Below are 12,514 nucleotides of genomic sequence, written 5' to 3'. Positions count from 1 at the left end.
AAGACTAATATATAGACTAGAATACCAATTTGTTAATTTATAGTGTAGACCATTCTAATTAAGTGGATGAGAATGCTTGTTTTTATGGATAAGCATAATCTTTCTGGGTTTGACAGTAGCAAGGTAACCTAAGGTTGCTTAGTGGGCATGGGATTGATCATGGGAAGTTAGTTCCAATCTGGTCAAATTTCTGGGTCTCAGTATAATACCTTTTATTCTGATAGTTATTCTCCCTTTGTTTCTCTGCTAAAATTTTCATTGCTTTTATTTTGCACTATTGTTAATTTACTGACTTTTTCCCCAAATGATAATGGGTCACAGATCAGGGCCTAAGCTTAGCTTTGTATTTTTTAAAGAGTAGATTGACTATCTGATAGATTTTTACCTTTCAAAGATCTGTTTTCTCATTCTTCAAAATTAGTAGTATGTTCTGAATGATTAGGGATTCAACGGAAGTCTTACTTATCTTTAGATTATTCAGGGCCTTCTGGGTTGGAAACATTTGTTTGTAACTGGACTGTAGAGTTGGTTGTCAAGGATCATGTATTAGTCAGGGTTCTCCAGAAAAACAGGACCAGTAAGATGTATAAAGATATATAGAAAGAGATTTATTTTGAAGGAATTGCTCATCTAATTGTGGAAACTAAGAAGTTCCATGCTCTGCCATTTGTAGGCTGGACGCCTAAAAAGGTGGTGGTATATAGTTCCAATGTAAACCCAAAAGCCTGAGAACATGGGGGCCAGTGTTGTAAATTCCAGTCTGAGTCCAAAGGCCCAAGAACCAAGAACACTGATGTCTGAGGACAGGAAAAAATGGATACCCCAGCTCAAGCAGGGAGTAAATAAACCCTTCCTCTACCTTTTTATTCTGTTCAGACCCTCAACAGATTGGATGATGCTCACCTACATTGGTTAGGGCCATCTTTTTTACCCAGTCTACCAATTCAAATCATAATCTCTTCCAGAAACATCCTCCCAGAAATAATATTTTACCAGCAATGGGTACCTCTTAACCTAGTCCAGTTGACACACAAAATTATTAACTAGGTTAGTAAGCTAGTTAAAAAGTGATAATGAGTAAGATATTAAAGCCCAGGAATGAAGGGCTTTGTCTGTCAAGTTAGGCCTTTAGCCAGTAGTGCTGGTGGCAGTGGTGGTGGTGGTGGTAATAGTAGAAGCAGTAACAGAAGTAGTACAGAAGTAGTGTTGTTAGTGATAATAAAGAAGATTATGATAATGAGAAGAAAGTACTTACTGAGTGCTTACTAGATGCTAGTCACTGTTATTTATCTGTATTATTTTACTCAGTGTTCAAAATGCATGTAGAGTAAGAATTAAATAATAATTATTTTAGGGTTGTGGTGGACATTAAATGAGAATTATAGAACATTAACACATTTTAAGTGGATAATAAATGCCAGTTATTATTTTAACAGTGGCTTGACTTAGTTTAGAAAGAAAAACACCAATGACTTGTGTTTGTTTTCATGATCTATATAAACACACACACACACACACACACACACACACACACACACACACACACACGCCATTCAGTACCTTATATTTTCTTTTGGAAAAACTTCAGATAAACAATATATGGTAAAAAGAATATAACTAAAAGTTTGATTTTGATAACATCATTCACTGCTCTATGAGGATCACTATTCCTTGCTTTTTTTTTAATAAACAATGACTTTTATGAAAAGAAAATGGCTAGGAAGGTTAGAGAAAGGTTACGAGCAAATGTTCTCACAAAGTTGCTGAAATAGGAAAGCAAAGGAAATAGCTCTTTTCCAGGAATCCTTATCTAACAGAATGAATTATTTTATATTGGGAAGGTTTGGGAAGATATTTCTCTATCATTTTAAAGGGGAAATTTTAAATTGGCTTTATCTTCAAAGGCATGAGAGATTCCTGTTGTTCAGTTTTGTTTATTTATTATGGCATCATTTTAGGACATTTGGGGTTATTTTAGAATGTCTCAAAGTATTACATTTATTTTTATATGAAACACTATTGTTCTCTTTTGTAGGTTTCCAAGTTTGGAAAGATCAGAGTGTTAATAATGAAGTCATCTCTCTGAAGTAGTTTCTTCTGTACTCCATACACTAAGATAACTTCTCTTTTGTGCCTATTCAGAGGATTTCTATTCAGTTTGTTATTAGTAATCACCCCTCAGTCACTTTCTTCATATCAGTTTTCTAGGCAACATTTCCCTAGTTTATACCTGTGTTGTGTATGATTCTTCCCTAAGAGCATTATTTTATACTTCTTTACATTAAATCTCATCTTAGACCTGTCCTTCCAAATCCCAAGTTGTCCATATCCATCCGGATACTTGATTGATTTTCTTTTATTTTCTTTTTAATGCATCCTAGCTTTGTATCATCTGCAAACTTGATCATGTTTGAATTAACATTCTTCTCCATGTTATTAATGGGTATGTTGGATAGACTAATCCTCATCCCTGAGGGCCTCTGCTGAGTATACTGCTGGATGTTCTCAGTTGTAACTGTTGATAATAATTCATTGCTTCCTTCTTATCCTAGATTTCTTCATCCATTGTTCTATACTGTTATACAGGCAATGGTTCTATCATCTCTGCTTCCTGGATGCTCCTGTGTCAGTCATTTTTTTCTAAGATACAGATTAAAATCATTATCTACCTATACCATTGCTTAATTTTTTTTGAAAAAAAGTTACTCAACCTAGGAAAACATTGTCCTTAAATAGAAAGTTATTGGAAATTTCTGTCACACATCAGTGAGTCTTTAAAGATATATCAAGTGAGAAAACATTTTGGAAGTGCTGCCTTTATCTTCTCCATGGAAAATGGTCTCTAGTTATTTGGATTTTTTAGAATAATTATTTCCCCCCAGAGCTGAGAGGGTGACTTAAATATGTATATTTTTAATATACTTTTTTTCCTCTGAATGTGAATTGCATTTTCAATAAATTATTCTATTTCAAGGTGGTTTTCTAAGTGAAACAGTTCATTTATAATTTTCAGAACATGATGCAGAGCCACATGTTTATTTTTTAATCATATTTTTTCCTTTATTTTCAGGAAAAAGAAGAAGTAGAGGGAATATCAGTAGGTGCTATACTCTCTGACTATCAGCGTGTTCGAGTCGAAAATGTGTAAGAAAACATTAATTTGTTTTATATTTTTAAAGTTTATATATTTTAAGAATGTGAATAAATACAAGATAAATAATTGTATCCAAATAATAAATACATGTGGTATTCTACATGCCCCATGAAACTAAATGTATTGACCTAAGTAACAGAAGTTGCACTTTTACTTTTTTTCTATCCTTCTATCAACATATGAGAAAACTTACTTACTTATCATAAGGAAAAATAAATTATTTATAATAGAAAATTGAAAAAAAGGTTTTTTTGATGTCTAAGTGTTACTTTCAGTTTTTCTGCATTTGAACCAGTTCACCCTTTTAATGTTTTTTAACTCATCATCATTTGTAATAAAAATCAGGAACTAATAGAAGGAGTGTAATGATATTTTAAAGGAAAAAATGTATTAAGAAATCTCTTCTTTGGTCCTTAGAATTCAGTTCTTGGCTAAAAAATGTTCAAGAGATTGGAATACTTCTGTAAAGAGCCATTCAACTTTAAAGGAATTTTTAGATTGTTGCTCCTCCCATCTCCCCACCTCCCAAGCAATGTAGTGCAAGTAGAAGCGTTGTCTGTATCTACAAATATCAAAACAGTCAACTCCTTTGATCTACTCAGAAAACAAAATCAAATTAAAATAATGATTATTTAATGTTGGCTTGGCAAAACACACCTGAATGAATTTAATTTTCATTTTTAATTTATTTGGATAAATAAAATATTGTGTAGAAACTTTACATGTAATTATATTATCAAAGCAGAAAATAAGGACTCCACTATAAATCTTGAGCACAGTTCAACCTGGAAATAAATGATTTTGCCATTCAAAAGGATAAATGAAAATAAGATAAGGGCTGTATTTATGTAATAGTTTCATATTCTTGACATAGAAACATTCGTATTGACTATCTCGTTAAAAACTTGCATATTAATAGACTTGAAAACTTGTTTTATTTTTTATTTTATTTAGTTTCTCTCTAATTCCACAATGAATTTAAGGCAGTTAAATATACAGAATTTTAAAAGTAAGTGAAGGGAAAGCAGGGCAAAGAATAAATAAATGAAAGGAAGTATGATAATCTCATATTTGGAGGACTATCAGAATCTCTGGAGAATGGAGAATGCAGGTGGAAATAGGGAGGAGGTCAAGCATGTGTATTTTGAAAAAGTTTTCCTTACATTCTGTCTGCCTACATTTGAGAACAGCTGATTTACAGATGGAGATGGATTGCATACCCATCCATCCATATGTTAAAAATAATATTATTCTCATCAAGTTTTAGGTCATATTCTCTGAGAATTATTTTGTTTAAAAATCTTGGTTTTTGAACAAGTCCAAACCTACATGGTTTAACAAGTGGGCAGGCCATAGATAGGGCTGACATCTATTTATGAAAGCTTGAAGGAGCTGAATGAGAATGTGCTCCTGAGTGGAAGCTGCCTTATATCGATATCTACATGCAAGAAGGGTCCATTGATTACTCATAGGTAGAGGCAAGCTTTTTCTCAAAATGCAGTCTCAGGTACACTTCAACACATGGTTTAAGATGTCCAGATTATATACCATAAGGCACATCTGCAATAATTTTATCCTTGAAAATTTTAAATCAGTGTTATTGGGAATCCATTGGTCTACAAACTCAGTTTTGAATTAGCTGATCTTCAATTTGTAGTTTGTGTTGCACCATTATATTTTCAAGGTGTAAGGCATTTAATAGATGTCACAAGCTCAAATACAATAGTGATTTACAGAGGAAGCTTATTTCAGCCGTGATATTTTAAACTGTTAAAGAATTTAAATAGGTAAAGAAGTGTGACTTAAGTCTAAAAATAGTTGAAAGATAAGGGATACCAAGGAAACAATTAAGAATTTTGCGGTAAGATCAGGAAGGAATAAGATTAAAAAAACAAAAACAAACAAACAAAAAACAACTTAGCTAGAAAAGGTAGGGAGACAAATTTGATTAGTAGGCATTAAATATTGGTGATAGGACAGCAGAAACTGTAATGCTTGTGTTGTATGGGTAGTTACAATTTTATTATTTTTGTATTTTATTAACTGCTCTGACATTGCTTTAGTTGCTCAGGACATTTTACAAAGGAAAATTACATATTGGTAAAACATTCTCCACATTAAGGAAAGTTTTGATTTCTTTGAAAGTCAGGTATATGTGCATGAAAAAAAAAGGTGCTGTTTCTAAGACCATATATGAGTAAATGACCAAACGTGTGGTACATTTAATAAGTACTGGGATTTTCTGAGAGAGAAAGAGTTCAGTGTGTGCTGAAGTAGTCAGCCAGGAAACCTTACTGACGCTAGAGATGATGGAGTTTAGAGCTATGTTTTTTCGTTTGAAATCTGAACTCAGCCACTTGCTGTGTGATTTGAGCCAGGCACTTAGGTTTGACTACCATTTATTGAATACCTATTTTATCTAGGCATTGTACTTCATTTTTTATTATTTTTACATTACTTTTAATCAATTAATCAATTAATCTACATTAATTTTAATCAATTAGTCCTCCCTGAGAAAGCGACATTTAAGCAAAGGCATGAAGCAAGTGAGGAAGGTAGGGAACATGGCAAGTACGTTAGGCAGAAGTGAGCAGGCCAGGGGTGGCGGGTTGGAGTAATGAGAGAGTAGTGGGAGAGGAGGTGTGAGAGCCAACCAGGGTGAGGTCCATGCAGGAGCAGAGGAATCCCATGATCTGCTTAGCCGTGGTATTGGTGAGGAGCCATCATGTTCTGCATTGTGCTAGATTGGATGTGGAATGTCAAGAAAAGAGAAATAGAGAATGACTTCACTTTCTAATATTTTAATCTTCTTAAGAACTTTGGAAGGAAATATTTTTGTCCCTATGTGTGAACTAGCAAACTAAAGACCTAGAGCTTAGGTCTAACTTTTCAAAGTCATGCAGATAGTGAGTGTAAAAGGAGATTTTAAACTCAGATTTGTCTGGACTCCAAAATCTGCATTCTTTCTAGTATCACCATAATGTAAAATATGTAATACAATACCTGTAGCACATTAGGTGCTCAGTAAATGTAGTTTTTGTTCTTACTATTTTCTTTTCACTCAGAGTCAAATTTTTTTTTTTTGGTGCTGTCATTATGATTATGCATTTTCTTAATTCTTTTTTTCTTATTTGTATTAAAGTATCTTTATTTCACCTACCTTTTTTCTCTTTTTATTGAAGTATAGTTGATATACAATCTTATGTTAGTTTCAGGTGTACAGCTAAGTGTTTCAGTTATATATATTTTTCAGATTATTTTCCATTATAGGTTATTATAAGATACTGAATATAGTTTTCTGTGCTATACAGTAAACCCTTGCTGTTTATCAATTTTATGTATAGTAATTTTTATTTGTTAACTCCTATACTTCTAATTTAACTCTCCCCCTTTCAGAGTCAAATTCTTCACAAAAGTTTTTCAAAATTAATAGATAATAATAGTCCATATAACCATAGTTATTGTAAATATAAATAATATATGATTATTTTATTAGGATAAGTTTATTTGCCTATTTTGCAATTTTGATACCCAAGGAAATTCTAAAAACAAGAATAAACACCCATTAGCATTTAGAAGCTTTTTTGCATAGATTTCTAAACTTAGAGTCTTACTAAAATTAATATTTCTAATCTGCCTGGAGATTTCATTTTTATCTGCTTATGCATAGCCCATGGAAATTAAATATGTTTATGCTGTATATATAAACTTCATTATGCAAAACATATTTTTTAAATTATTTTATATGCTAAAATCCTTGAGAGAGGCAGTATGTTTAAAATCAAAACAGTTGCTATGGATCCAAGTATAGAACATTAAGATATCATCTGATTTTTTAAAAATTATTTTATAGGTGTAAAAGGCTTAATCTCCAGCCGTTAGCTTACCTTTGGCAGAGAAACCAGGAAGATTTGCTCCGAGAGATGATATCATCTAACATTCAAGCGATCATCATCAAAGTAGCAGCTCTGGGTATGTAGCCAGACTTTCAAGGGAGCTGTCCGTAATCACATAGATAATCTGAGTTCGCTAATAAGCAATTACAACTAAAGAAGAAGAATGACTTAGAATATAAAAATGTGGAGTCACAAGCTGAAGAAATTGAGTAAGGGGAAGTTTTAAAATGGGCTTTTGATCATTAACCAAAGTGATTAATAGTATGCCTCCTTTCTTTTTTTCTTTTTTTAATATATAACTGCCTCTAAAACTGGTATTATATTGTGGTCCTTCAATTTAAGTTCTTTTTATAAGATATGGAATTCAGATTCGTAGGAAACAGAAAATATAGGTTGATTTTTTTTAAGCTTTTTAAAATCTGTACATGGCACAACACATGACATTTTCATTGTATTTTTTTTAACATGCTTTGAATAATGCTAAAATAGAGTGATTGGCTTTGTTTGTGGTATCAGAAATAAGCCAGGAAGTGGGTTTTTGTTGAGGATGTTGAGAAATTTATGTTTGAGAAAATGTCATTTGATCAGTTAGCATAGACACAACAGGCCGGCAGGTGGTAATTCGATTCAAATATGGATATTACATATGAACACATTTAATCTTTTTTGAATTTTTATAATTGTATTCATTTTCAAGAAACCATGGGGTTTGAGCCCAATTCATTTATTTCATGAACCTATTACAGTAAATGCCCTGGAGCCTCAAGGTTCTCAAAGTCTAAAATATGTACCTCATTTGAGAGTGTTTACCTTGCTGATCTCTGAAATAACAAGATCTCAGGCTGTGGAAGATTTTACAGATAAATTCACATTTTAAGCAGCATTAAAATGAAGATTCCATAATATTTCTTCTTGGTAAACACCAAGTTACTCTCTTCTTTTAGAAGTCGAGGTGTTGTCTTCATGGAAAGCCTTATTTAGATAACATGCCATTGATCTCCTTAGCTTTAAAAAGAAAAAGATTGAGGTGGTATTGTGTTCTCATTTTTGAGAAAATGTTGTTCAGCAACTCTTATGAGTGAAGTTCTCACTACAGATATATTTGTCATATGAATGTATGCTATACATTCATACAGTTTCTATATGAATGTATATAGAGTATGCTCTCTCACTTTCTTTGTCACTCGTTCCCTTTTGGATTTTCTAAGGTCGCATAGTTCTGTAATGAAGTTCATGTGACACTTTACTGGACAGTATATGTTCTGTCCCTTTTACTACTAGAAAATAGAATAGATTAGAACCCTGAGAGATCCTATCCCGTTAGAAAGGCAGAGAGGTAGAATATGACTTTACTGCCACCTTGATTGTAGTATGTGACTAATATTTCTTGTCTTTTCATTTGTGTGTGTGGATGTTTGTGTGTCTCTATACAAAGGCTGGAGATGGTAAACCGCATTAAGCTTTTGGGTAAAGTATAAAACTGAGCTAATTCATCCTTGACATTCCGATGACAAAAGTATAGATCTGATTTTTTTTTACGTCTCATACATTTATGTTTATTTTTTTTAAGAACTTTTATTGAGATAGAGTTAACAGACAATAAACAGCATATATTTAGAGTGTACAATTTGGTATCCCAATCTCCCAATTCATCCCCCCCAACCCTCCCCGCCTTCCCCACTTGGTGTCCATGTGTTTGTTCTCTACATCTGTATCTCTATTTCTGCCTTGCATTTCCTCTTTCATAGTTGTTAGCATTTGCCTTATGTATTGAGGTGCTCCTATGTGGGGTGCATATATATTTATAATTGTTATCTCCTCTTCTTGGATTGATTCCTTGATCTTTATGTAATGTCCTTTCTTGTCTCTTGTAACCTTTTTTATTTTAAAGTCTCTTTTATCTGATGTGACTATTGCTACTCCAGCTTTCTTTTGATTTTCATTTTCATGGAATATCTTTTTCCATCCCCTCACTTTCCGTCTGTATGTGTCCCTCAGTCTGAAGTGGGTCTCTTGTAGACAGCATATATGTGGGTCTTGTTTTTGTATCCATTCATCCAGTCTGTGTCTTTTGGTTGGAGCATTTAGTCCATTTACATTCAAGGTAATTATCGATATGTATGTTCCTATTACCATTTTCTTAATTGTTTTGGTTTTGTTTTTGTAGGTCCTTTTCTTCTCTTATGTTTCCCGCTTAGAGAAGTTCCTTTAGCATTTGTTGTAGGGCTGGTTTGGTGGTGCTGAGTTCTCTTAGCTGTTGCTTGTCTGTAAAGCTTTTGACTTCTCCATCAAATTCGAATGAGATCCTTGCTGGGTGGAGTATTCTTGGTTGTAGCTTCTTCCCTTTCATCACTTGAAATATATCATGCCACTCCCTTCTGGCTTGCAGAGTTTCTGCTGAGAAATCAGTTGTTAACCTGATGAGAGTTCCCTTGTATGTTATTTGTCGTTTTTCCCTTGTTGCTTTTAATAACATTTCTCTGTCTTTAATTTTTGTCAGTTTGACTACTATATGTCTTGGCGTGTTTCTCCTTGGGTTTATCCTGCCTGGGACTCTCTGTGCTTCCTGCACTTGGGGAGCTATTGCCTTTCCCATGTTAGGGAAGTTTTCAACTATAATCTCTTCCAGTATTTTCTTGGGTCCTTTCTCTCTCTCTTCTCCTTCTGGGACCCCTATAATGCGAATGTTGGTGCGTTGAACATTGTCCCAGAGGTCTCTTAGGCTGTCTTCAATTCTTTTCATTCTTTTTTCTTTATTCTTTTCTATATCAGTGGTTTTCACCATTCTGTCTTCCAGGTCACTTATTCGCTCTTGTGCCTCAGTTAATCTGCTGTTGGTTCCTTCTAGTGTATTTTTCATTTCAGTTATTGTGTTGCATATCTCTGTTTGTTTGCTCTTTAATTCTTCTAGGTCTTTGGTAAACTTTTCGATCTTTGCATCCAGTCTTTTTTCAAAGTCCTGAATCATCTTCACCATCATTATTCTGAATTCTTTTTCTGTAAGGGTACCTGTCTCCTCTTCATTTAGTTGTTTTCCTGGGGTTTTATCCTATCCCTTCATCTGGTACAACGTCCTCTGCTTTTTCATTTTGTCTATCTTTCTGTGGCTGTGGTTTTCAGTTCCACAAGACGAAATACTGCTGATACTGCTTGATACTGCTGTCTGCCCTCTTGTGGAGGAAGCTATCTTGGAGGCTAGTTCGTGCTTCCTGATAGGAGGGACTGGTGGGTAGGGCTGGGTGGGCGGAGCTCATTAAGACTTTAATCCGATTTGGTGGTCAGAGCTCAGTAAAACTTTAATCTGCTTGTCTGCTAATGGGTGGGGCTGTGTTCCCACCTTGTTGGTTGTTTGGCCTGATGCTACTTAGCACTGGAGCTTACAGGCTGTTTGATGGGGCTAATGGTGGACTCTGGGAGGGTTCACGCCAATGAGCACTTCCCAGAACCCCTGCTGCCAGTGCCCCTGTCTCCTCGGTGAGCCACAGCTGCCCCCCACCTCTGCAGGCAACCCTCCAACACCAGCAGGTAGGTCTGGTTCAGTCTCCTATGGGATCACTGCTCCTTCCCCCTGGGTCCTGGTGAGCACACTTTTTTGTGTGCCCTCCAAGAGTGGAGTGTCTGTTTCCCCTAGTCCTGTGGAGGTTCTGCAATCAAATCCCACTGGCTTTCAAAGTCTGATTCTCTGGGGATTCCTCCTCCCGTTGCTGGACTCCCAGGTTGGGAAGCCTGACATGGGGCTCAGAACCCTCACTTTAGTGGGTGGACTTCTGCAGTATAACTGTTCTCCAGTTTGTGAGACACCCACCCAGCATTTATGGGATTTGATTTTACCGTGATTACACCCCTCCTACCGTCTCATTGTGGCTTCTCCTTTGTCTCTGGATGTGGGATGTCTTTTTTATTGAGTTCCAGTGTCTTTCTCTGGATGGTTGTTCAGCAGTTAGTTGTAATTCTGGTGCTCTTGCAAAAGGGAGTGAGCGCACGTCCTCCTACTCCGCCATCTTAATCCTATTCCCCTGTTTATGTTTCTAGATCTGATTTTAACATTTATAGCACACATTTCTATTGATTACCTATAAGTGTGCAAAGATGAAAGTCATTCTCAAGAACACTATTAAAGAAAGATTTGTTGAGTGGTACATTTTTGCTAAAGACTCAAACATAGATGATGCATATAGGTTTCCAAGCTTCCCCCACCAACACACTTGAAAATTCTTGGAAAAAGTTTTAAGTAAAAAAATGGGACATGTGGAGAGGGGGTCGGCAAAGTTTTGTGGCCTATGAGATTATGGAATGGTCTTATAAAAGGGTTGATTCTATATGGATGTATAAAAACATATTTGTAATAATTGTGTTATATAACCTCGGTGTTTTACAGGCATGAGTGAACTCATAAAGTTTTCACATTAATGGCTTAGTTAAACACTAAGTTTCTGGGGTTTAGACTTATTTAAAGAATTATTTCCACATTGGATTTAAGAACAATCCTGCCTTTTAGAAATATGTATTTTTAATTGTGTATTACATGAAAACGTTCTTGGCATATAATGTTAAATTTTCATTGATACAAAAATACTTGATGTGTTTTCTATCTGTTCCTTTCCTGCCACCATTCCCCTTCCCAGAGATACCCATCAGAGTGATGCTGATCATCTTTCTTCAGTATGTGTATATATAATATTTTAAAAATCCATAACAGTCATATTTCTAGGTAGAAACACTATTATTGTTTTATGGGTTTTTTAATACTATATGAATAATATCCTACTCTGTGTATTGATAGGCAACTTGCCTTTTTTCACTCAACAATATGTCTTGGAGATTTTTTTCCAAGTCAATAAATTTGGCTTGGAAGATTTGTCTCATGTTTTGTTTTGAAGTAACCTTTTTATTGAAGTATAACATAAATACAAAAAAAGTATACAAATTCTTGTGTTCAACTTGATGAATTTTCAAAACGTAAACACATCTATGTGATCAGTATCCAAATCTAGGTAAAGAACATTGCTAAAAGCTCCCTAGTCAATACTTGCCCTCCCGGAGGTAACAACTCTCCTGATACTTAGTACTATAGATTCGTTTTTCCTGTTTTCGGATTTTATATGATTGAATCATACAGTACTGTCTGGCTTCTTTGGCTCAACATTATGCTTATGAGTTTCACCCACATTATTAAATGAAGCAATAGTTTGTTCATTGCTCATTATAGTGCAGTGTTCCATTGTGGGAATAAACCATGATTTAATTGTCCATTCAGTCATTGATAGCATGTTGGTAGTTTCTAGTTTGGCACTATTATAAATAGTACTGCTATGAACATATAGTGTCATTTTGTACATGTTCTTCCCCAGAGCTAGAACATCCGTTTCTTCAAAAAGGCCTTGGGTTTTTTTTTAATGGGAGGTGATATATATGTATGTGTATATTTAAAACCTCAGGAGTTCATGATATTTTAAAATCAAGT

At 34.6% G+C, this 12,514-nt stretch overlaps 1 protein-coding gene across 6 annotated transcripts in view; it reads left to right on the top strand.

Annotated features, from left to right (window-relative positions):
- DPH6 (diphthamine biosynthesis 6) overlaps positions 1-12,514 on the top strand; it is a 328,274-nt gene that overhangs the window by 84,946 nt on the left and 230,814 nt on the right. For all 6 annotated transcript variants that reach the window (XM_057721520.1, XM_057721515.1, XM_057721516.1 and 3 more), the window contains exons 4-5: positions 3,071-3,144; positions 7,008-7,126. In XM_057721520.1, the coding sequence (XP_057577503.1) occupies positions 3,071-3,144; positions 7,008-7,126 (193 nt within the window). The remainder of the gene's footprint in view (positions 1-3,070; positions 3,145-7,007; positions 7,127-12,514) is intronic.

This window comes from Hippopotamus amphibius, chromosome 2 (genome assembly GCF_030028045.1).
Source record: "Hippopotamus amphibius kiboko isolate mHipAmp2 chromosome 2, mHipAmp2.hap2, whole genome shotgun sequence".
Taxonomy (NCBI): domain Eukaryota; kingdom Metazoa; phylum Chordata; class Mammalia; order Artiodactyla; family Hippopotamidae; genus Hippopotamus; species Hippopotamus amphibius.
Note: the sequence above shows the minus strand (reverse complement) of the source record. Positions and strands in the feature narration are given on the sequence as shown.